Here is a 27,046-nt window from a genome sequence, read left to right on the forward strand (position 1 = left end):
TGTGTTGTTCTTTTGGTTATGTATAACTGTCCGTGTGTTGTCCTCTTGGTTATGTTTAACTGTCAGTGTGTTGTCCTCTTGGTTATATATAACTGTCAGTGTGTTGTCATCTTGGTTATATATAACTGTCAGTGTGTTGTCCTCTTGGTTATGTTTAACTGTCAGTGTGTTGTCCTCTTGGTTATATATAACTGTCAGTGTGTTGTCCTCTTGGTTATATATAACTGTCAGTGTGTTGTCATCTTGGTTAAATATAACTGTCAGTGTGTTGTCCTCTTGGTTATATTTAACTGTCAGTGTGTTGTCCTCTTGGTTATATTTAACTGTCAGTGTGTTGTCATCTTGGTTATATTTAACTGTCAGTGTGTTGTTCTTTTGGTTATATATAACTGTCAGTGTGTTGTCCTCTTGGTTATATTTAACTGTCAGTGTGTTGTCCTCTTGGTTATATTTAACTGTCAGTGTGTTGTCCTCTTGGTTATATTTAACTGTCAGTGTGTTGTCCTCTTGGTTATATTTAACTGTCAGTGTAGTGTCCTCTTGGTTATATTTAACTGTGTCATCTTATTTATATTTAACTGTCAGTGTGTTGTCCTCTTGGTTATATTTAACTGTCAGTGTGTTGTCATCTTGGTTATATATAACTGTCAGTGTGTTGTCCTCTTGGTTATATTTAACTGTCAGTGTGTTGTCATCTTGGTTATATTTAACTGTCAGTGTGTTGTCATCTTGGTTATATTTAACTGTCAGTGTGTTGTCCTCTTGGTTATATATAACTGTCAGTGTGTTTTCCTCTTGGTTATATTTAACTGTCAGTGTGTTGTCCTCTTGGTTATATATAACTGTCAGTGTGTTGTCCTCTTGGTTATATTTAACTGTCAGTGTGTTGTTATTTTGGTTATGTTTAACTGTCAGTGTGTTGTCCTCTTGGTTATATATAACTGTCAGTGTGTTGTTCTTTTGGTTATGTTTAACTGTCAGTGTGTTGTTCTTTTGGTTATATTTAACTGTCAGTGTGTTGTCCTCTTGGTTATATATAACTGTCAGTGTGTTGTCCTCTTGGTTATATATAACTGTCAGTGTGTTGTCCTCTTGGTTATATATAACTGTCAGTGTGTTGTCCTCTTGGTTAAATATAACTGTCAGTGTGTTGTCCTCTTGGTTATATATAATTGTCAGTGTGTTGTCCTCTTGGTTATATATAACTGTCAGTGTGTTGTCCTCTTGGTTATATATAACTGTCAGTGTGTTGTCCTCTTGGTTATATATAACTGTCAGTGTGTTGTCCTCTTGGTTAAATATAACTGTCAGTGTGTTGTCCTCTTGGTTAAATATAACTGTCAGTGTGTTGTCCTCTTGGTTATATATAATTGTCAGTGTGTTGTCCTCTTGGTTATATATAACTGTCAGTGTGTTGTCCTCTTGGTTATATATAACTGTCAGTGTGTTGTCCTCTTGGTTATATATAACTGTGAGTGTGTTGTCCTCTTGGTTATATATAACTGTCAGTGTGTTGTCCTCTTGGTTATATATAACTGTCAGTGTGTTGTCCTCTTGGTTATATATAACTGTCAGTGTGTTGTCCTCTTGGTTAAATATAACTGTCAGTGTGTTGTCCTCTTGGTTATATATAATTGTCAGTGTGTTGTCCTCTTGGTTATATATAACTGTCAGTGTGTTGTCCTCTTGGTTATATATAACTGTCAGTGTGTTGTCCTCTTGGTTATATATAACTGTCAGTGTGTTGTCCTCTTGGTTATATATAACTGTCAGTGTGTTGTCCTCTTGGTTATATATAACTGTCAGTGTGTTGTCCTCTTGGTTATATATAACTGTCAGTGTGTTGTCCTCTTGGTTAAATATAACTGTCAGTGTGTTGTCCTCTTGGTTATATATAATTGTCAGTGTGTTGTCCTCTTGGTTAAATTTAACTGTCAGTGTGTTGTCCTCTTGGTTATATTTAACTGTCAGTGTGTTGTCCTCTTGGTTATATTTAACTGTCAGTGTGTTGTCCTCTTGGTTATATTTAACTGTCAGTGTGTTGTCCTCTTGGTTATATTTAACTGTCAGTGTGTTGTCCTCTTGGTTATATTTAACTGTGAGTGTGTTGTCCTCTTGGTTATATTTAACTGTCAGTGTGTTGTCCTCTTGGTTATATTTAACTGTCAGTGTGTTGTCCTCTTGGTTATATTTAACTGTCAGTGTGTTGTTCTTTTGGTTATATTTAACTGTCAGTGTGTTGTCATCTTGGTTATATATAATTGTCAGTGTGTTGTCCTCTTGGTTATATTTAACTGTCAGTGTGTTGTCCTCTTGGTTATATATAACTGTCAGTGTGTTGTCATCTTGGTTATATATAACTGTCAGTGTGTTGTCCTCTTGGTTAAATATAACTGTCAGTGTGTTGTCCTCTTGGTTATATTTAACTGTCAGTGTGTTGTCATCTTGGTTATATATAATTGTCAGTGTGTTGTCCTCTTGGTTATATATAACTGTCAGTGTGTTGTCCTCTTGGTTAAATATAACTGTCAGTGTGTTGTCCTCTTGGTTATGTTTAACTGTCAGTGTGTTGTCCTCTTGGTTATATATAACTGTCAGTGTGTTGTCCTCTTGGTTATATTTAACTGTCAGTGTGTTGTCCTCTTGGTTATATTTAACTGTCAGTGTGTTGTCCTCTTGGTTATATATAACTGTCAGTGTGTTGTCCTCTTGGTTATATTTAACTGTCAGTGTGTTGTCCTCTTGGTTATATATAACTGTCAGTGTGTTGTCCTCTTGGTTATATTTAACTGTCAGTGTGTTGTCCTCTTGGTTAAATATAACTGTCAGTGTGTTGTCCTCTTGGTTATGTTTAACTGTCAGTGTGTTGTCCTCTTGGTTATATATAACTGTCCGTGTGTTGTCCTCTTGGTTATATTTAACTGTCCATGTGTTGTCCTCTTGGTTATATTTCATTGTCAGTGTGTTGTCCTCTTGGTTATATATAACTGTCAGTGTGCTGTCCTCTTGGTTATATGTAACTGTCAGTGTGTTGTCCTCTTGGTTATATTTAACTGTCAGTGTGTTGTCATCTTGGTTATATTTAACTGTCAGTGTGTTGTCATCTTGGTTATATTTCACTGTCAGTGTGTTGTTAATGTAAGAGAATGAGATGTCTGATTCCTTTCTCTTTCAGACAAGTCAGCACAGGGATACATAGCAGCCAACACTCTGGTAAGTGCTACTTCATTTCAAACATGTTCCTTTCCTCTTAACAACTCATTAGCATTTATTGAAAGAGAAACAAATATGAGCGTATACTCTGTGTAGTGCTCTCTCGTCAGCTGTAGTGTGCTCTGGAGTTTTAGTTAGCACTGTAAGCCAGACTGCGTGTTCTCACTGGGTACATTAACATGACCTCATATGACTGTCTCAGAGTCTAACCGTCCCTTTTGGAAATCAGCCAAATGACTGTCTCTGGGCTGTGTCGCTGTCAGAGTAATGTTTCATCGGTGGACTGAGAGAGAAGACTCTCAGAGGTCGTGTGCAGAGGTCAACTGCATTCAGTCTTTCTGTCTGTTGGTACTTTACCTCTGGCTTGGGTGTGAAGAGTTTGCACACAGAGGCCTTTTCTCTATACTGGTTTTGTTATGTCTGGAGATGGCTGGTTTTCCCAGGCGGTAGCGGTAGGTAGGTACCACTCCTCTCAATAAGGAGCTGGTTCAGAACCAGGCAGTAGGTACCACTCCTCTCAATAAGGAGCTGGTTCAGAACCAGACGGTAGGTACCACACCTCTCAATAAGGAGCTGGTTCAGAACCAGACGGTAGGTACCACACCTCTCAATAAGGAGCTGGTTCAGAACCAGACGGTAGGTACCACACCTCTCAATAAGGAGCTGGTTCAGAACCAGACGGTAGGTACCACTCCTCTCAATAAGGAGCTGGTTCAGAACCAGGCAGTAGGTACCACTCCTCTCAATAAGGAGCTGGTTCAGAACCAGACGGTAGGTACCACACCTCTCAATAAGGAGCTGGTTAAGAACCAGGCAGTAGGTACCACTCCTCTCAATAAGGAGCTGGTTCAGAACCAGACGGTAGGTACCACACCTCTCAATAAGGAGCTGGTTCAGAACCAGACGGTAGGTACCACACCTCTCAATAAGGAGCTGGTTCAGAACCAGACGGTAGGTACCACTCCTCTCAATAAGGAGCTGGTTCAGAACCAGGCAGTAGGTACCACTCCTCTCAATAAGGAGCTGGTTCAGAACCAGACGGTAGGTACCACACCTCTCAATAAGGAGCTGGTTCAGAACCAGACGGTAGGTACCACTCCTCTCAATAAGGAGCTGGTTCAGAACCAGACGGTAGGTACCACTCCTCTCAATAAGGAGCTGGATCAGAACCAGACGGTAGGTACCACTCCTCTCAATCGGTCAGCACTCTGATAACCTGTATGTATCAAATCAACGTTTAGTTTTTGCTTGAACAGGATACAACAGGTCCTACAAACTCTTTCTCAACAATGTTCAAATACTCGCTCAGATATCAACAGATAGAAAGGAATTTTCAACAAATCTAAGAATAAATACTCGCAAGGAGTAAAACACACAAGAATGTACACTGTATACAAGGTCGCTACCAGTATCATATCCATGTGCAGGGTAACAGTGGTAGGTACCTTACGATGGCATTAAGTCAATGTGCAGGGTAACAGTGGTAGGTACCATACGATGGCATTAAGTCAATGTGCAGGGTAACAGTGGTAGGCACCATACGATGGCATTAAGTCAATGTGCAGGGTAACAGTGGTAGGCACCATACGATGGCATTAAGTCAATGTGCAGGGTAACAGTGGTAGGTACCATACGATGGCATTAAGTCAATGTGCAGGGTAACAGTGGTAGGCACCATACGATGGCATTAAGTCAATGTGCAGGGTAACAGTGGTAGGCACCATACGATGGCATTAAGTCAATGTGCAGGGTAACAGTGGTAGGCACCATACGATGGCATTAAGTCAATGTGCAGGGTAACAGTGGTAGGCACCATACGATGGCATTAAGTCAATGTGCAGGGTAACAGTGGTAGGTACCATACGATGGCATTAAGTCAATGTGCAGGGTAACAGTGGTAGGTACCATACGATGGCATTAAGTCAATGTGCAGGGTAACAGTGGTAGGTACCATACGATGGCATTAAGTCAATGTGCAGGGTAACAGTGGTAGGTAACATACGATGGCATTAAGTCAATGTGCAGGGTAACAGTGGTAGGTACCATACGTTGGCATTAAGTCAATGTGTAGGGTAACAGTGGTAGGTACCATACAATGGCATTAAGTCAATGTGCAGGGTAACAGTGGTAGGTACCATACGATGGCATTAATTCAATGTGCAGGGTAACAGTGGTAGGGACCATGCAATGGCATTAAGTCAGTGTGCAGGGTAACAGTGGTAGGGACCATGCAATGGCATTAAGTCAGTGTGCAGGGTAACAGTGGTAGGCACCATGCAATGGCATTAAGTCAATGTGCAGGGTAACAGTGGTAGGCACCATGCAATGGCATTAAGTCAGTGTGCAGGGTAACAGTGGTAGGCACCATGCAATGGCATTAAGTCAATGTGCAGGGTAACAGTGGTAGGCACCATGCAATGGCATTAAGTCAATGTGCAGGGTAACAGTGGTAGGCACCATGCAATGGCATTAAGTCAGTGTGCAGGGTAACAGTGGTAGGCACCATGCAATGGCATTAAGTCAGTGTGCAGGGTAACAGTGGTAGGCACCATGCAATGGCATTAAGTCAGTGTGCAGGGTAACAGTGGTAGGCACCATGCAATGGCATTAAGTCCATGTGCAGGGTAACAGTGGTAGGCACCATGCAATGGCATTAAGTCAGTGTGCAGGGTAACAGTGGTAGGGACCATGCAATGGCATTAAGTCAGTGTGCAGGGTAACAGTGGTAGGTAACATACGATGGCATTAAGTCAATGTGCAGGGTAACAGTGGTAGGCACCATGCAATGGCATTAAGTCAATGTGCAGGGTAACAGTGGTAGGCACCATGCAATGGCATTAAGTCAATGTGCAGGGTAACAGTGGTAGGCACCATGCAATGGCATTAAGTCAGTGTGCAGGGTAACAGTGGTAGGCACCATGCAATGGCATTAAGTCAGTGTGCAGGGTAACAGTGGTAGGGACCATGCAATGGCATTAAGTCAGTGTGCAGGGTAACAGTGGTAGGCACCATGCAATGGCATTAAGTCAATGTGCAGGGTAACAGTGGTAGGCACCATGCAATGGCATTAAGTCAGTGTGCAGGGTAACAGTGGTAGGCACCATGCAATGGCATTAAGTCAATGTGCAGGGTAACAGTGGTAGGCACCATGCAATGGCATTAAGTCAATGTGCAGGGTAACAGTGGTAGGCACCATGCAATGGCATTAAGTCAGTGTGCAGGGTAACAGTGGTAGGCACCATGCAATGACATTAAGTCAGTGTGCAGGGTAACAGTGGTAGGCACCATGCAATGGCATTAAGTCAGTGTGCAGGGTAACAGTGGTAGGCACCATGCAATGGCATTAAGTCCATGTGCAGGGTAACAGTGGTAGGCACCATGCAATGGCATTAAGTCAGTGTGCAGGGTAACAGTGGTAGGGACCATGCAATGGCATTAAGTCAGTGTGCAGGGTAACAGTGGTAGGTAACATACGATGGCATTAAGTCAATGTGCAGGGTAACAGTGGTAGGCACCATGCAATGGCATTAAGTCAATGTGCAGGGTAACAGTGGTAGGCACCATGCAATGGCATTAAGTCAATGTGCAGGGTAACAGTGGTAGGCACCATGCAATGGCATTAAGTCAGTGTGCAGGGTAACAGTGGTAGGCACCATGCAATGGCATTAAGTCAGTGTGCAGGGTAACAGTGGTAGGCACCATGCAATGGCATTAAGTCAGTGTGCAGAAACAAAATGTTCTGCCACTAATATCGCTAGTGATCACATTGCCATCTCTACATCATAAGCTAGGGCTGGTCATCAGCAGGAGGTCCGCAAAACATCATTTGTGTCTCATCACCCATGAAAATCTCTCCTCTGTGTATATGTGAGGATCCATTCATCTGTAGTTGTCCCCTGTCCTCTACTCTCCCCATCTCTCTGTAGTGGTCCCCTGTCCTCTACTCTCCCCATCTCTCTGTAGTGGTCCCCTGTCCTCTACTCTCCCCATCTCTCTGCAGTCGTCCCCTGTCCTCTACTCTCCCCGTCTCTCTGTAGTGGTCCCCTGTCCTCTACTCTCCCCGTCTCTCTGTAGTGGTCCCCTGTCCTCTACTCTCCCCATCTCTCTGTAGTATTCCCCTGTCCTCTACTCTCCCCATCTCTCTGTAGTGGTCCCCTGTCCTCTACTCTCCCCATCTCTCTGTAGTGGTCCCCTGTCCTCTACTCTCCCCATCTCTCTGTAGTGGTCCCCTGTCCTCTACTCTCCCCATCTCTCTGTAGTGGTCCCCTGTCCTCTACTCTCCCCATCTCTCTGTAGTGGTCCCCTGTCCTCTACTCTCCCCATCTCTCTGTAGTGGTCCCCTGTCCTCTACTCTCCCCATCTCTCTGTAGTGGTCCCCTGTCCTCTACTCTCCCCATCTCTCTGTAGTGGTCCCCTGTCCTCTATTCTCCCCATCTCTCTGTAGTCGTCCCCTGTCCTCTACTCTCCCCATCTCTCTGCAGTCGTCCCCTGTCCTCTACTCTCCCCGTCTCTCTGTAGTGGTCCCCTGTCCTCTACTCTCCCCGTCTCTCTGTAGTGGTCCCCTGTCCTCTACTCTCCCCATCTCTCTGTAGTGGTCCCCTGTCCTCTACTCTCCCCATCTCTCTGTAGTGGTCCCCTGTCCTCTACTCTCCCCATCTCTCTGTAGTGGTCCCCTGTCCTCTACTCTCCCCATCTCTCTGTAGTGGTTCCCTGTCCTCTACTCTCCCCAATTCTCAATAGTCCATTGCTCTGTAACGTTGTGTTGTTCTGTGTTCAGTAAATCCTTCCATTTTCAACCTTCACATTCAGAACCGACTGCTGTCGTCTGGGCCTCCTGTCAGCCTTAGAACCTGCAGTGCATTATTTGACAAGGTAAACTACTCCATATTCCTTTCCACATACCTCTACATTGTCTGAAACCTAATTTGAACCTTTTTGAACTCCTAATGTTGTTGATGCTGGGTATGCCCAGATATGCAGGCTCTATTGGATGGACATGAACATGAGAGATATTAGAGACCGCTTCACTCTCTTTTAAGTGTAATGGCTTCTCTATTTCACCACTTGTCGTAAGCAGTTCCTTAAACTATTCCCAATGGCCCATGCTTAAAACTGTCAGGGCCGGGCCTAAGAGGGCTATTATGATCTTCAAAATCCTGCATGTCTGAACACTTGCTCTTCACTCCCTTCCTCACAGAGCCAATATGTCCCTGCTTTAGATCTGACCGCATGGCCCAGTAGAAACCTGCTAGCTTGCGCTGCTTATCATTAGCCAGCTAGCCTCACATCTCCACTGCCTTCTTCGGTTCTGTCTGTGCTGTGAATCTGGGTCTGTCTTCAGAACACTGACCCCTATTATCCCTCGTGGTACCGCTTAAACCAAATCAACTTCCACTGCTAAGCAAAGAGCTGCTGGCTTGGCAACAATAGCTCGCAGCTAATCACCACTACTGCTATGCTGTGCTGTTTAGGATATGTTTTACCATCTACGTTACATGTTTAGGCTAGGGATGGATGAAATCTATCCCACTGTACAGTCCAAGTGGTCACCCAGATGGTGGTGTTTATGATGGAGTACAGGAGAGAGTGACTGGCTTTGCATAGCACTCTGATCCACCATCAGAATGGGTGTGTGACTTACTGTATTGTACGGCTGTTTTAGTGGCTATGGTTGGAGTTGGAGTGTTGGGTCAGGGGTTGTTTTGCTTGTTTGGCTCTCCAGGTCCAACTGTATGCTGTTAAATTCTGTTCTATGAACTGTCACTGAAACGCATCACGACAGAGAATGTTAGCCATGTTCTAGCTGCTTGTCTCACATCGGTTATGGATCTATACCTCAGCCCGTATGATCAGAAGCCAATCTAGTACTGTAGCTTTCTTGTCCAAGGCCCGTATCCACAAAGGGTCTCAAAGTAGCAGTGCTGATCTAGGGTCAGTTTTGCCTTTTAGATCATTATAAATCATATTATATGGACAGATCCTAGATTTGTGGATAAGGGCCCAGGTTTAATCAAGTGGGGCGGCAGGGTAGCCTAGTGGTTAGAGTGTTGGACTAGTAACCGGAAAGTTGTAAGTTCAAACCCCCGAGCTGACAAGGTACAAATCTGTCGTTCTGCCCCTGAACAGGCAGTTAACCCACTGTTCCTAGGCCGTCATTGAAAATAAGAATTTGTTCTTAATTGACTTGCCTAGTTAAATAAAGGTAAAATAAAAATAAAATGTTGGATATCTATATTCCTGATTAGACTGTGGAATAAATGTAATATTGATATTTTACCATATCTTATTTCACAGCTGAGCACCCTGTTGTAATGGTATGGTCTTAGGAGGTGTCTATTGTCAGCATGGATGTGCCTTATTACATGGGACATTAGGAGTCCCTGGAAAAACCGTTTACAGTAATGCAGGTGACGCAGCTGTCCCAGCGTTTCAGATTGTCACTACCCAATGTACTACAGACCTCACTGACACCTTGTTTTACACCTCAGGGTGCAAAGACATCCACAGACCCCCCTATAGCACCTCCTGTGTCAGAGGAGGAGGAGGAGGAGGAAGAGGAGGAGGAGGAGGAGGAGGAGGATGATGACGATGAGCCACCACCCGTCATCGCACCTCGACCTGAGCACACTAAATCTGTGAGTCACCCTGAGGTTATGAACAATGACTTAACACAATGTTACAGATCTAAGACTTAGGAAGGCTTACAGACTAATCACCTCAATAACTCAACTCAGTACAGAGTTGTACAGTATGCTTGTTGTCCTGCTCCTCCCTGACTGTGTCCTGCTCCTCCCTGACTGTGACTGTGTCCTGCGCCTCTCCTGACAGATCTACACCCGCTCTGTCATCGAGCCCTTGGCGCCTCCCACCCCTGTGAAGGAGGTCACAACCCCGCCAGAGTCCCAGGTCCAGCCGGAGAACACGTCCAGCACTCTGTACCGCCACACTGATCGGCAGAGGAAGAAGTCCAAGATGACAGACGAGGAGATTCTGGAGCGACTGAGTATGTTGTCTCTCTGTGGATCTATGGAGCATGGAGAATTTCATAGAGATTGTGCTGTGACTGTACTGTGATGTGTCCAGACCTCTCAGCTCTAAACCCATCCTACCGCAGTGATTAGTGTGGGCTGCTCACTAAGCCACAGATTACAGCCTTAGGACGACCAAGCGCCCCTCTAGAGTCAGAGCACTGCTCTCTCTGCAGTGTCCTCTCTGCAGTGTCCTCTCTGCAGTGTCCTCTCTGCAGTGTCCTCTCTGTAGTGTCCTCTCTGTAGTGTCCTCTCTGCAGTTTCTGCATGTGCCCCTGTCCAAAACACCAGCAGTGCTCTACTGTGCAGGACAACCTCCCAGCATGCAGCAGTGTATTCGGAGCGTGTGTGTAATGCAGGGATGCCTTCTCCATGGCCGCGCTGTGTGTGTGTGTGTGTGTGTGTGTGTGTGTGCCTCAGTCTGACCTAGAGACACTCTCCACTAATCACCTCTCTCTGTCTTCCCAGGAAGCATTGTGAGTGTGGGGGACCCCAAAAAGAAGTACACACGCTTTGAGAAAATAGGACAAGGGTAAGTCCACTTTCAATCCAAATCCACTGGCTACTTACTGCCTCTTATTGGAACAAAGTAGTCTTTGGTAGTCAGCCCAACTGAGAGAAAGAAAGACAACGCCTCACTCAGGAGTGACCAGAGACAGAGATGAGAAAAAGAAAGAGGTTGAAGGGTCTGAGAGAGAAGTAGAAAGGAACTTTATTTAGACATGGCTGTGGGCCAGATGAGCTCAGCCTGCTCTCTCTCTCTCTCTCTCTCTCCCTCTCTCTCTCTCTCTCTCTCTCTCTCTCTCTCTCTCCCTCTCTCTCTCTCTCTATCTCTCTCTCTCTCTGATTCTCTCTCTCTCTCTCCCTCTCTCTCTCTCTCTCTCTCTCTCTCTCTCTCTCTCTCTCTCTCTCTCTCTCTCTCTCTCTCTCACTCTTTCTCCCTCCTTCTCTCTCTCTCTCTCTCTCTGATTCTCTCTCACCCTCTTTCTCCCTCCTCTCTCTCTCTCTCTCTCTCTCTCTCTCTGATTCTCTCTCTCTCTCTCTCTCTCTCTCACTCTCTCTCACTCTTTCTCCCTCCTTCTCTCTCTCTCTCTCTCTCTCTGATTCTCTCTCACCCTCTTTCTCCCTCCTCTCTCTCTCTCTATCTCTCTCTGATTCTCTCTCTCTCTCTCTCACCCTCCTCCTCTCTCTCTCTCTCGCTCTCTCTGGGAGAGCTGGGGTGAGCTTAGCCCTGACATCACCACTCCCTCCACCTCAGACCTGAACACAACAACAGCAGCAGCCAGCTTCCTCCAGCACTGTCTGCTTAGCTTAACACACCACTAAGGGCTCCCCTGATCAATGTGGGTGGTAACGACAGACAATCTGCACACACACTGTCTATAAATGAAAACAGCTGTGCACAAGGATATGAACACTAAACTGTGGTTTCTCACAGACCTCTCTGATTAAACCCACAGGGAAATGTTACCTGAGGTTGAGAGCAGTTAACAAATCCTGAGCTCAGTGGCCTTAGCCACCTCACACTCCATCCCCTCTGTAGATCACATGAGAAGCTTCCTGATGAGTCAGTGATCAGTGTGGATTGGTTCCACAGCTACCTAACAACAGCTTTACCTGTCTGGCTGCAGCGCATCAGTGGCTGGTCGGGATACACTGCAGGAACCCTCATTCATTATTCATACACACTCACAATACAATACAATGGTGGAGCCTGACGGTCTCAGGGAGGGAGGGAGAATAAAGAAGAGAGAGGGCAAGGAGAACAGAGTGAGGGAGAGACGTGAGAGAGATGTGTGACTTGACTAAATCTCGGGAGCGTGACATGTAAAATGAGACTTCCACTTCATTCTGTAAAAGGTCAATCTGCAAGACCTCATAATCGAAATGAAGCCATTCTGCTGCAGAAAAACAGACTGTAGTCAAAAAGACTTCTGGGGTGTTATGAGAATGGGAAGGTTTAGTGATGGATACAGGGAAGACATGGGTTACTGGTAAAGTTAATGCAGTGGAAACTAGGCTAAAGGTCAGGGTGTAGAACCAAGCAGTAAACCAGACTCCTGGCAGGGGACTCTGTCTGTTCCCGGTTACAGCATTCACCATGGGTCTGTGTTATGTTCCTGGTTATAGCATTCACCATGGGTCTGTGTTATATTCCTGGTTATAGCATTCACCATGGGTCTGTGTTATGTTCCTGGTTACAGCATTCACCATGGGTCTGTGTTATGTTCCTGGTTATAGCATTCACCATGGGTCTGTGTTATGTTCCTGGTTATAGCATTCACCATGGGTCTGTGTTATATTCCTGGTTACAGCATTCACCATGGGTCTGTGTTATATTCCTGGTTACAGCATTCACCATGGGTCTGTGTTATATTCCTGGTTATAGCATTCACCATGGGTCTGTGTTATATTCCTGGTTACAGCATTCACCATGGGTCTGTGTTATATTCCTGGTTATAGCATTCACCATGGGTCTGTGTTATATTCCTGGTTACAGCATTCACCATGGGTCTGTGTTATATTCCTGGTTACAGCATTCACCATGGGTCTGTGTTATATTCCTGGTTATAGCATTCACCATGGGTCTGTGTTATGTTCCTGGTTATAGCATTCACCATGGGTCTGTGTTATATTCCTGGTTACAGCATTCACCATGGGTCTGTGTTATATTCCTGGTTATAGCATTCACCATGGGTCTGTGTTATATTCCTGGTTACAGCATTCACCATGGGTCTGTGTTATATTCCTGGTTACAGCATTCACCATGGGTCTGTGTTATATTCCTGGTTATAGCATTCACCATGGGTCTGTGTTATATGTCTGTGTTAAATTCCTGGTTACAGCATTCACCATGGGTCTGTGTTATATTCCTGGTTACAGCATTCACCATGGGTCTGTGTTATATTCCTGGTTATAGCATTCACCATGGGTCTGTGTTATATTACTGGTTATAGCATTCACCATGGGTCTGTGTTATATTTCTGGTTATAGCATTCACCATGGGTCTGTGTTATATTCCTGGTTACAGCATTCACCATGGGTCTGTGTTATATTCCTGGTTACAGCATTCACCATGGGTCTGTGTTATATTCCTGGTTATAGCATTCACCATGGGTCTGTGTTATATTACTGGTTATATCATTCACCATGGGTCTGTGTTATATTCCTGGTTACAGCATTCACCATGGGTCTGTGTTATATTCCTGGTTATAGCATTCACCATGGGTCTGTGTTATATTCCTGGTTACAGCATTCACCATGGGTCTGTGTTATATTCCTGGTTACAGCATTCACCATGGGTCTGTGTTATATTCCTGGTTACAGCATTCACCATGGGTCTGTGTTATGTTTCTGGTTACAGCATTCACCATGGGTCTGTGTTATATTCCTGGTTATAGCATTCACCATGGGTCTGTGTTATGTTCCTGGTTATAGCATTCACCATGGGTCTGTGTTATATTCCTGGTTATAGCATTCACCATGGGTCTGTGTTATATTCCTGGTTACAGCATTCACCATGGGTCTGTGTTATATTCCTGGTTACAGCATTCACCATGGGTCTGTGTTATATTCCTGGTTATAGCATTCACCATGGGTCTGTGTTATATTTCTGGTTATAGCATTCACCATGGGTCTGTGTTATATTCCTGGTTATAGCATTCACCATGGGTCTGTGTTATATTCCTGGTTATAGCATTCACCATGGGTCTGTGTTATATTCCTGGTTACAGCATTCACCATGGGTCTGTGTTATATTCCTGGTTACAGCATTCACCATGGGTCTGTGTTATATTCCTGGTTACAGCATTCACCATGGGTCTGTGTTATATTCCTGGTTAAAGCATTCACCATGGGTCTGTGTTATATTCCTGGTTACAGCATTCACCATGGGTCTGTGTTATATTCCTGGTTATAGCATTCACCATGGGTCTGTGTTATATTCCTGGTTATAGCATTCACCATGGGTCTGTGTTATGTTCCTGGTTATAGCATTCACCATGGGTCTGTGTTATATTCCTGGTTAAAGCATTCACCATGGGTCTGTGTTATATTCCTGGTTATAGCATTCACCATGGGTCTGTGTTATATTCCTGGTTACAGCATTCACCATGGGTCTGTGTTATATTCCTGGTTATAGCATTGACCATGGGTCTGTGTTATGTTCCTGGTTACAGCATTCACCATGGGTCTGTGTTATATTCCTGGTTATAGCATTCACCATGGGTCTGTGTTATATTCCTGGTTATAGCATTCACCATGGGTCTGTGTTATATTCCTGGTTACAGCATTCACCATGGGTCTGTGTTATGTTCCTGGTTACAGCATTCACCATGGGTCTGTGTTATATTCCTGGTTATAGCATTCACCATGGGTCTGTGTTATGTTCCTGGTTACAGCATTCACCATGGGTCTGTGTTATGTTCCTGGTTATAGCATTCACCATGGGTCTGTGTTATATTCCTGGTTATAGCATTCACCATGGGTCTGTGTTATGTTCCTGGTTACAGCATTCACCATGGGTCTGTGTTATGTTCCTGGTTATAGCATTCACCATGGGTCTGTGTTATGTTCCTGGTTATAGCATTCACCATGGGTCTGTGTTATATTCCTGGTTACAGCATTCACCATGGGTCTGTGTTATATTCCTGGTTACAGCATTCACCATGGGTCTGTGTTATATTCCTGGTTATAGCATTCACCATGGGTCTGTGTTATATTCCTGGTTACAGCATTCACCATGGGTCTGTGTTATATTCCTGGTTATAGCATTCACCATGGGTCTGTGTTATATTCCTGGTTACAGCATTCACCATGGGTCTGTGTTATATTCCTGGTTACAGCATTCACCATGGGTCTGTGTTATATTCCTGGTTATAGCATTCACCATGGGTCTGTGTTATGTTCCTGGTTATAGCATTCACCATGGGTCTGTGTTATATTCCTGGTTACAGCATTCACCATGGGTCTGTGTTATATTCCTGGTTATAGCATTCACCATGGGTCTGTGTTATATTCCTGGTTACAGCATTCACCATGGGTCTGTGTTATATTCCTGGTTACAGCATTCACCATGGGTCTGTGTTATATTCCTGGTTATAGCATTCACCATGGGTCTGTGTTATATGTCTGTGTTAAATTCCTGGTTACAGCATTCACCATGGGTCTGTGTTATATTCCTGGTTACAGCATTCACCATGGGTCTGTGTTATATTCCTGGTTATAGCATTCACCATGGGTCTGTGTTATATTACTGGTTATAGCATTCACCATGGGTCTGTGTTATATTTCTGGTTATAGCATTCACCATGGGTCTGTGTTATATTCCTGGTTACAGCATTCACCATGGGTCTGTGTTATATTCCTGGTTACAGCATTCACCATGGGTCTGTGTTATATTCCTGGTTATAGCATTCACCATGGGTCTGTGTTATATTACTGGTTATATCATTCACCATGGGTCTGTGTTATATTCCTGGTTACAGCATTCACCATGGGTCTGTGTTATATTCCTGGTTATAGCATTCACCATGGGTCTGTGTTATATTCCTGGTTACAGCATTCACCATGGGTCTGTGTTATATTCCTGGTTACAGCATTCACCATGGGTCTGTGTTATATTCCTGGTTACAGCATTCACCATGGGTCTGTGTTATGTTTCTGGTTACAGCATTCACCATGGGTCTGTGTTATATTCCTGGTTATAGCATTCACCATGGGTCTGTGTTATGTTCCTGGTTATAGCATTCACCATGGGTCTGTGTTATATTCCTGGTTATAGCATTCACCATGGGTCTGTGTTATATTCCTGGTTACAGCATTCACCATGGGTCTGTGTTATATTCCTGGTTACAGCATTCACCATGGGTCTGTGTTATATTCCTGGTTATAGCATTCACCATGGGTCTGTGTTATATTTCTGGTTATAGCATTCACCATGGGTCTGTGTTATATTCCTGGTTATAGCATTCACCATGGGTCTGTGTTATATTCCTGGTTATAGCATTCACCATGGGTCTGTGTTATATTCCTGGTTACAGCATTCACCATGGGTCTGTGTTATATTCCTGGTTACAGCATTCACCATGGGTCTGTGTTATATTCCTGGTTACAGCATTCACCATGGGTCTGTGTTATATTCCTGGTTAAAGCATTCACCATGGGTCTGTGTTATATTCCTGGTTACAGCATTCACCATGGGTCTGTGTTATATTCCTGGTTATAGCATTCACCATGGGTCTGTGTTATATTCCTGGTTATAGCATTCACCATGGGTCTGTGTTATGTTCCTGGTTATAGCATTCACCATGGGTCTGTGTTATATTCCTGGTTAAAGCATTCACCATGGGTCTGTGTTATATTCCTGGTTATAGCATTCACCATGGGTCTGTGTTATATTCCTGGTTACAGCATTCACCATGGGTCTGTGTTATATTCCTGGTTATAGCATTGACCATGGGTCTGTGTTATGTTCCTGGTTACAGCATTCACCATGGGTCTGTGTTATATTCCTGGTTATAGCATTCACCATGGGTCTGTGTTATATTCCTGGTTATAGCATTCACCATGGGTCTGTGTTATATTCCTGGTTACAGCATTCACCATGGGTCTGTGTTATGTTCCTGGTTACAGCATTCACCATGGGTCTGTGTTATATTCCTGGTTATAGCATTCACCATGGGTCTGTGTTATGTTCCTGGTTATAGCATTCACCATGGGTCTGTGTTATATTCCTGGTTATAGCATTCACCATGGGTCTGTGTTATATTCCTGGTTATAGCATTCACCATGGGTCTGTGTTATATTCCTGGTTATAGCATTCACCATGGGTCTGTGTTATGTTCCTGGTTATAGCATTCACCATGGGTCTGTGTTATATTCCTGGTTATAGCATTCACCATGGGTCTGTGTTATATTCCTGGTTATAGCATTCACCATGGGTCTGTGTTATGTTCCTGGTTATAGCATTCACCATGGGTCTGTGTTATATTCCTGGTTACAGCATTCACCATGGGTCTGTGTTATATTCCTGGTTACAGCATTCACCATGGGTCTGTGTTATATTCCTGGTTATAGCATTCACCATGGGTCTGTGTTATATTCCTGGTTATAGCATTCACCATGGGTCTGTGTTAAATTCCTGGTTACAGCATTCACCATGGGTCTGTGTTATATTCCTGGTTACAGCATTCACCATGGGTCTGTGTTATATTCCTGGTTACAGCATTCACCATGGGTCTGTGTTATGTTCCTGGTTACAGCATTCACCATGGGTCTGTGTTATGTTCCTGGTTATAGCATTCACCATGGGTCTGTGTTATATTCCTGGTTATAGCATTCACCATGGGTCTGTGTTATATTCCTGGTTATAGCATTCACCATGGGTCTGTGTTATATGTTTGTGTTATATTCCTGGTTATAGCATTCACCATGGGTCTGTGTTATATGTCTGTGTTATATTCCTGGTTATAGCATTCACCATGGGTCTGTTTCCTGTCCCTTGGAGCTCATACAGAAATGAAAGCATCATAAAAACAAAGAGACGTTCAGTCAGGTATAAACCTGAACTGCCCCAGGATGAACCCGGGGGGCTGTGGTGTCTTTCCCAAAGGCAGATTGCAAGGCGGTTGATTACAGAATCATGAGGTTCTGGTGTAGGTGTAACATGTCAGGGCAGAGAGAGGGACAGGTTACTGTTCCCCAGACAAGCTTTTTTTCTTTTTACATTGTAGTAATTTAGCAGGCGCTCTCATCCAGAGCATTAAGTATCTTGCTCAAGGGCACATTGACAGGTTTTTCACCTAGTCAGCTTGGGGATTCAAACCAGCAACCTTTCAGTTACTGACACAATGCTCTTAACCACTAGGCAACCTGCCTTCAATTTACTGTAATCTGTGTGTGTCTGATTAAAATGATGCTCAGGCTACTGTAGAGGAACTATCAGATCTGTGATTCCACTGGAGCCCCAACACCCCAATGGCACAGGGATCACAATAACACACCATTTACAGGACATATACTGTACATGGTACAGAACAGACACCTTGCAAGAAATCATATTGTACATGTTAAAAAGGGTACTTCAAACACACTGTACACTTGGTGGGTTCATATGCCAGTCATGAACTGTATGCATTACAGACTTGGTAATGTACACACAAGTCATACACTAAACACATCACAGAGTGGTGAGCACCCCACACACTCTCCAAAGGTAACTTAGACACACCACACACTCACAGCAGAATTAGCTCGTGACATTCTCCACATATGCAGGTGATATAATGTGCACATTATAGACTGTAGGGTCTTAAATCATGCAAGACATTTATGTATATCAGAGATGAAAGGTAATCTTATTGACAGGGTAATTACTCCTATTAGTTATTACTGACCAAGGGACACTAGTGCTGCCTTTTCCAACGGCCAATGGTCAATGCTTCCCTCTGGTGGCCAAATGAAATGGTACTTGATAATTTATGAAAGGAAGCCAAAGAACTGCTTGTATTCAAATACATTCTGTAATTGTTTCTTTGAAGGAGATTCTTGTGTGAATAAAAAAAATTGGCAAATGTCCTCCAGGCTCTTGAGATTATTATTATGGAGATAGGTACCGTGGAGAGACAGGTTTTGGAAGGAGTAAACAAGAAAGGCCTTTCACTGTACTTGTGGACATGACAACAAAAACTAGAAACTTGAAACTTTGCGAGCTTGGGTGATCTGTCCTAACTCCTTGCATGAGGATTTGTTTCTATGTGGAACTAATGCGTTATTCTCTTGTTTCCTCAGGGCATCTGGCACTGTGTACACAGCCATTGACATTGCTACTGGCCAGGAGGTAAACTAACTTGACGACCACAGTCACTTCAGAAAATCATCCACATCTTACGCGTCTATCTGTCACCCTATTGATTAGCCTTCTCTTCTGGCACATTAACTGTGTAATCTGTCAGAGCACTGAAGACACCATGCGGTGTCCTGTTTATGGTTGTTCCTCTGTCAGGTGGCCATCAAGCAGATGAACCTCCAACAGCAGCCTAAGAAGGAGCTGATCATCAACGAGATCCTGGTGATGAGGGAAAACAAAAACCCCAACATAGTCAACTACCTGGACAGGTGAGGCTCACACATACTGTGGTTGCTGATGGGGAGAACCACAGGTTTAGCAGCTACTGTAAATATGCAATGATGATACGGAATCTCTCTCTCCTCTGTCTGTAGTTACCTGGTAGGGACTAGTATACTTCATCTCTCTCCTCTGTCTGTAGTTACCTGGTAGGGACTAGTATACTTCATCTCTCTCTCCTCTGTATGTAGTTACCTGGTAGGGACTAGTATACTTCATCTCTCTCTCTTCTCTGTCTGTAGTTACCTGGTAGGGACTAGTATACTTCATCTCTCTCTCCTCTGTCTGTAGTTACCTGGTAAGGACTAGTATACTTCATCTCTCTTCTCTGTCTCTAGTTACCTGGTAGGGACTAGTATACTTCATCTCTCCCCTGTCTGTAGTTACCTGGTAGGGACTAGTATACTTCATCTCTCTCTCCTCTGTCTGTAATTACCTGGTAGGGACTAGTATACTTCATCTCTCCCCTGTCTGTAGTTACCTGGTAGGGACTAGTATACTTAAACTCTCTCTCCTCTGTCTGTAGTTACCTGGTAGGGACTAGTATACTTCATCTCTCTCTCCTCTGTCTGTAGTTACCTGGTAGGGACTAGTAAACTTCATCTCTCTCCTCTGTCTGTAGTTACCTGGTAGGGACTAGTATACTTCATCTCTCTCCTCTGTTTGTAGTTACCTGGTAGGGACTAGTATACTTCATCTCTCTCCTCTGTCTGTAGTTACCTGGTAGGGACTAGTATACTTCATCTCTCTCCTCTGTCTGTAGTTACCTGGTAGGGACTAGTATACTTCATCTCTCTCCTCTGTCTGTAGTTACCTGGTAGGGACTAGTATACTTCATCTCTCTCCTCTGTTTGTAGTTACCTGGTAGGGACTAGTATACTTCATCTCTCTCCTCTGTCTGTAGTTACCTGGTAGGGACTAGTATACTTCATCTCTCTCTCTTCTCTGTCTGTAGTTACCTGGTAGGGACTAGTAAACTTCATCTCTCTCCTCTGTCTGTAGTTACCTGGTAGGGACTAGTATACTTCATCTCTCTCCTCTGTTTGTAGTTACCTGGTAGGGACTAGTATACTTCATCTCTCTCCTCTGTCTGTAGTTACCTGGTAGGGACTAGTATACTTCATCTCTCTCTCTTCTCTGTCTGTAGTTACCTGGTAGGGACTAGTATACTTCATCTCTCTTCTCTGTCTGTAGTTACCTGGTAGGGACTAGTATACTTCATCTCTCTCTCTCCTCTGTCTGTAGTTACCTGGTAGGGACTAGTATACTTCATCGCTCTCTCCTCTGTCTGTAATTACCTGGTAGGGACTAGTATACCTAATTTCTCTCCTCTGTCTGTAGTTACCTGGTAGTTACTAGTATAATTCATCTCTCTTCTCTGTCTGTAGTTACCTGGTAGGGACTAGTATACTTCATCTCTCCCCTGTCTGTAGTTACCTGGTAGGGACTAGTATACTTCATCTCTCTCTCCTCTGTCTGTAATTACCTGGTAGGGACTAGCATACTTCATCTCTCCCCTGTCTGTAGTTACCTGGTAGGGACTAGTATACTTCATCTCTCTCTCCTCTGTCTGTAGTTACCTGGTAGGGACTAGTATACATCATCTCTCTCTCCTCTGTCTGTAGTTACCTGGTAGGGACTAGTATACTTCATCTCTCCCCTGTCTGTAGTTACCTGGTAGGGACTAGTATACTTCATCTCTCTCCTCTGTCTTTAGTTACCTGGTAGGGACTAGTATACTTCATCTCTCTCTCCTCTGTCTGTAGTTACCTGGTAGGGACTAGTATACTTCATCTCTCTCTCCTCTGTCTGTAGTTACCTGGTAGGGACTAGTATACTTCATCTCTCTCTCCTCTGTCTGTAGTTACCTGGTAGGGACTAGTAAACTTAATCTCTCTCCTCTGTCTGTAGTTACCTGGTAGGGACTAGTATACTTCATCTCTCTCCTCTGTTTGCAGTTATCTGGTAGGGACTAGTATACTTCATCTCTCTCTCCTCTGTCTGTAGTTATCTGGTAGGGACTGGTATACTTCATCTCTCTCTCCTCTGTTTGTAGTTACCTGGTAGGGGATGAGCTATGGGTGGTGATGGAATACCTGGCTGGAGGTTCACTGACTGACGTGGTGACTGAGACCTGCATGGACGAGGGCCAGATCGCTGCAGTCTGCAGAGAAGTAAGACATTTAATGAGCCCTACATTAGACATTTAATGAGCCCCACATTATAATTTTTTTGAGACCTACATTAGACATTTAATGAGCCCTACATTAGAAATGTTATGAGACCTACATTAGACATTTAATGAGCCCTACATTAGACATTTTATGAGCCCTTCATTAGACATTTTATGAGCCCTACATTAGACATTTAATGAGCCCTACATTAGACATTTAATGAGCCCAACCTTAGACATTTTATGAACCCTACATTAGACATTTTGACCCCTGCATTAGACATTTTATGAGCCCTACATTAGACATTTAATGAGCCCTACATTAGACATTTTATGAGCCCTACATTAGACATTTAATCAGCCCTACATTAGACATTTTATGAGCCCTACATTAGACATTTTATGAGCCCTACATTAGACATTATATGAGCCCTACAGTAGACATTTTATGAGCCCTACATTAGACATTATATGAGCCCTACATTAGACATTATATGAGCCCTACATTAGACATTTTATGAGCCCTACATTAAAGACATTTAATGAGCCCTACATTAGACATTTTATGAGCCCTACATTAGACATTTAAACAGCCCTACATTAGACATTTTATGAGCCCCACATTAGACATATTTATGAGCCCTACATTAGACATTATATGAGCCCTACATTAGACATTATATGAGCCCTACATTAGACATTTTATGAGCCCTACATTAAAGACATTTAATGAGCCCAAATTAGACATTTACTGAGCTCTACATTAGACAATTTATTAGCCCTACATTAGACATTTAATGAGCCCTACTTTAGACATTTTATGAGCCCTACATTATACATTTAATGAGCCCTACATTAGACATTTAATGAGCCCTATATTAGACATTTAATGAGCCCTACATTAGACATTTTATGAGCCCTACATTAGACATTTTATGAGCCCTATATTAGACATTTAATGAGCCCTACACTAGACATTTAATGAGCCCTATATTAAACATTTTATGGGCCCTACATTAGACATTTTATGAGCCCTACATTAGACATTTATTGAGCCCTACATTAGACATTTTATGAGCTCTACATTAGACATTTTATGAGCCCTACATTAGACATTTACTGAGCCCTACATTAACCATTTTATGAGCCCTACATTAAAGACATTTAATGAGCCCTACATTAGACATTTACTGAGCTCTACATTAGACAATTTATTAGCCCTACATTAGACATTTAATGGGCCCTACATTAGACATTTACTGAGCTCTACATTAGACAATTTATGAACCCTACATTAGACATTTAATGAGCCCCACATTAGACATTTTATGAGCCCTACATTAGACATTTAATGAACCCTGCATTAGACATTTAATATGCCCTACATTAGACATTGTATGAGCCCTACATTAGTCATTTAATGAGCCCTACATTAGACATTTAATGTGCCCTACATTAGACATGTTATGAGCCCTATATTAAACATTTTATGAGCCCTACATTAGACATTTTATGAGCCCTATATTAAACATTTTATGATCCCTATATTAAACATTTTATGAGGCCTACATTAGACATTTATTGAGCCCTACATTAAACATTTTATGAGCCCTACATTAAAGACATTTAATGAGCCCTACATTAGACATTTACTGAGCTCTACATTAGACAATTTATTAGCCCTACATTAGACATTTAATGAGCCCTACATTAGACATTTACTGAGCTCTACATTAGACAATTTATGAACCCTACATTAGAAATTTAATGAGCCCCACATTAGACATTTTATGAGCCCTACATTAGACATTTAATGAACCCTGCATTAGACATTTAAAGTGCCCTACATTAGACATTGTATGAGCCCTACATTAGTCATTTAATGAGCCCTACATTAGTCATTTAATGAGCCCTACATTAGACATTTAATATGCCCTACATTAAACATTTTATGAGCCCTACATTAGACATTTATTGAGCCCTACATTAAACATTTTATGAGCCCTACATTAAATACATTTAATGAGCCCTACATTAGACATTTTCTGAGCTCTACATTAGACAATTTATTAGCCCTACATTAGACATTTAATGAGCCCTACATTAGACATTTACTGAGCTCTACATTAGACAATTTATGAACCCTACATTAGAAATATAATGAGCCCCACATTAGACATTTTATGAGCCCTACATTAGACATTTAATGAACCCTGCATTAGACATTTAAAGTGCCCTACATTAGACATTGTATGAGCCCTACATTAGTCATTTAATGAGCCCTACATTAGACATTTAATATGCCCTACATTAGAAATGTTATGAGCCCTATATTAAATATTTTATGAGCCCTACATTAGACAATTTATGAGCCCTATATTAAACATTTTATGATCCCTATATTAAACATTTTATGAGCCCTACATTAGACATTTAATGAGCCTTACATTAGACATTTAATGAGCCCTACTTTAGACATGTTATAAACCCTATATTAAACATTTTATGGGCCCTACATTAGACATTTAATGAGCCCTATATTAAACATTTTATGGGCCCTACATTAGACATTTTATGAGCCCTACATTAGACATTTACTGAGCCCTACATTAACCATTTTATGAGCCCTACATTAAAGACATTTAATGAGCCCTACATTAGACATTTACTGAGCTCTACATTAGACAATTTATTAGCCCTACATTAGACATTTAATGGGCCCTACATTAGACATTTACTGAGCTCTACATTAGACAATTTATGAACCCTACATTAGACATTTAATGAGCCCCACATTAGACATTTTATGAGCCCTACATTAGACATTTAATGAACCCTGCATTAGACATTTAAAGTGCCCTACATTAGACATTGTATGAGCCCTACATTAGTCATTTAATGAGCCCTACATTAGACATTTAATGTGCCCTACATTAGACATGTTATGAGCCCTATATTAAACATTTTATGAGCCCTACATTAGACATTTTATGAGCCCTATATTAAACATTTTATGATCCCTATATTAAACATTTTATGAGGCCTACATTAGACATTTATTGAGCCCTACATTAAAAATTTTATGACCCCTACATTAAAGACATTTAATGAGCCCTACATTAGACATTTACTGAGCTCTACATTAGACAATTTATTAGCCCTACATTAGACATTTTATGAGCCCTACATTAGACATTTACTGAGCTCTACATTAGACAATTTATGAACCCTACATTAGAAATTTAATGAGCCCCACATTAGACATTTTATGAGCCCTACATTAGACATTTAATGAACCCTGCATTAGACATTTAAAGTGCCCTACATTAGACATTGTATGAGCCCTACATTAGTCATTTAATGAGCCCTACATTAGACATTTAATATGCCCTACATTAAACATTTTATGAGCCCTACATTAGACATTTAATGAACCCTGCATTAGACATTTAAAGTGCCCTACATTAGACATTGTATGAGCCCTACATTAGTCATTTAATGAGCCCTACATTAGACATTTAATATGCCCTACATTAGACATGTTATGAGCCCTATATTAAATATTTTATGAGCCCTACATTAGACATTTTATGAGCCCTATATTAAACATTTTATGATCCCTATATTAAACATTTTATGAGCCCTACATTAGACATTTAATGAGCCTTACATTAGACATTTAATGAGCCCTACTTTAGACATGTTATAAACCCTATATTAAACATTTTATGGGCCCTACATTAGACATTTAATGAGCCCTACATTAGACATTTTATGAACCCTACATTAGACATTTTGAGCCCTACATTAGACATTTTATGAGCCCTACATTAGACATTTAATGAGCCCTACATTATACATTTTATGAACCCTACATTAGACATTTTGAGCCCTACATTAGACATTTTATGAGCCCTACATTAGACATTTAATGAGCCCCACATTAGACATTTAATGAACCCTGCATTAGACATTTAAAGTGCCCTACATTAGACATTGTATGAGCCCTACATTAGTCATTTAATGAGCCCTACATTAGACATTTAATGTGCCCTACATTAGACATGTTATGATCCCTATATTAAGCATTTTATGAGGCCTACATTAGACATTTATTGAGCCCTACATTAAACATTTTATGAGCCCTACATTAAAGACATTTAATGAGCCCTACATTAGACATTTACTGAGCTCTACATTAGACAATTTATTAGCCCTACATTAGACATTTAATGAGCCCTACATTAGACATTTACTGAGCTCTACATTAGACAATTTATGAACCCTACATTAGAAATTTAATGAGCCCCACATTAGACATTTTATGAGCCCTACATTAGACATTTAATGAACCCTGCATTAGACATTTAAAGTGCCTTACATTAGACATTGTATGAGCCCTACATTAGTCATTTAATGAGCCCTACATTAGACATTTAATATGCCCTACATTAGACATGTTATGAGCCCTATATTAAATATTTTATGAGCCCTACATTAGACATTTTATGAGCCCTATATTAAACATTTTATGATCCCTATATTAAACATTTTATGAGCCCTACATTAGACATTTAATGAGCCTTACATTAGACATTTAATGAGCCCTACTTTAGACATGTTATGAGCCCTATATTAAACATTTTATGGGCCCTACATTATACATTTAATGAGCCCTACATTAGACATTTTATGAACCCTACATTAGACATTTTGAGCCCTACATTAGACATTTTATGAGCCCTACATTAGACATTTAATGAGCCCTACATTAGACATTTTATGAACCCTACATTAGACATTTTGAGCCCTACATTAGACATTTTATGAGCCCTACATTAGACATTTAATGAGCCCTACATTAGACATTTTATGAGCCCTACATTAGACATTTAATCAGCCCTACATTAGACATTTTATGAGCCCTACATTGGACATTTTATGAGCCCTACATTAGACATTATATGAGCCCTACATTAGACATTATATGATTCCTACATTAGACATTTTATGAGCCCTACATTAAAGACATTTAATGAGCCCTACATTATACATTTTATGAGCCCTACATTAAAGACATTTAATGAGCCCTACATTAGACATTTACTGAGCTCTACATTAGACAATTTATTAGCCCTACTTTAGACATTATATGAGCCCTACATTAGACATTTAATGAGCCCTACATTAGACATTTACTGAGCTCTACATTAGACAATTTATTAGCCCTACATTAGACATTTAATGAGCCCTACGTTAGACATTTTATGAGCCCTACATTAGACATTTAATGAGCCCTACATTAGACATTTTATGAGCCCTACATTAGACATTATATGAGCCCTACATTAGACATTATATGAGCCCTACATTAGACATTTTATGAGCCCTACATTAAAGACATTTAATGAGCCCTACATTAGACATTTTATGAGCCCTACATTAAATACATTTAATGAGCCCTACATTAGACATTTACTGAGCTCTACATTAGACAATTTATTA

General features: G+C 41.9%; 1 protein-coding gene across 2 annotated transcripts in view; it reads left to right on the forward strand.

Annotated features, from left to right (window-relative positions):
* Positions 1-27,046, forward strand: part of LOC110509413 (serine/threonine-protein kinase PAK 3) — an 87,807-nt gene that overhangs the window by 42,033 nt on the left and 18,728 nt on the right. Inside the window, exons 5-12 of one of the 2 annotated variants that reach the window (XM_036967363.2) lie at positions 3,176-3,213; positions 8,023-8,085; positions 9,702-9,848; positions 10,042-10,216; positions 10,710-10,773; positions 19,032-19,080; positions 19,246-19,358; positions 21,425-21,542. In XM_036967363.2, the coding sequence (XP_036823258.2) occupies positions 3,176-3,213; positions 8,023-8,085; positions 9,702-9,848; positions 10,042-10,216; positions 10,710-10,773; positions 19,032-19,080; positions 19,246-19,358; positions 21,425-21,542 (767 nt within the window). The remainder of the gene's footprint in view (positions 1-3,175; positions 3,214-8,022; positions 8,086-9,701; positions 9,849-10,041; positions 10,217-10,709; positions 10,774-19,031; positions 19,081-19,245; positions 19,359-21,424; positions 21,543-27,046) is intronic. The other variant, XM_036967364.2, reaches the window with a different exon arrangement.

The sequence above is a fragment of the Oncorhynchus mykiss genome, chromosome 29 (genome assembly GCF_057628025.1).
Source record: "Oncorhynchus mykiss isolate SJ-2025 chromosome 29, ASM5762802v1, whole genome shotgun sequence".
In the NCBI taxonomy this organism is placed as follows: Eukaryota; Metazoa; Chordata; class Actinopteri; order Salmoniformes; family Salmonidae; genus Oncorhynchus; species Oncorhynchus mykiss.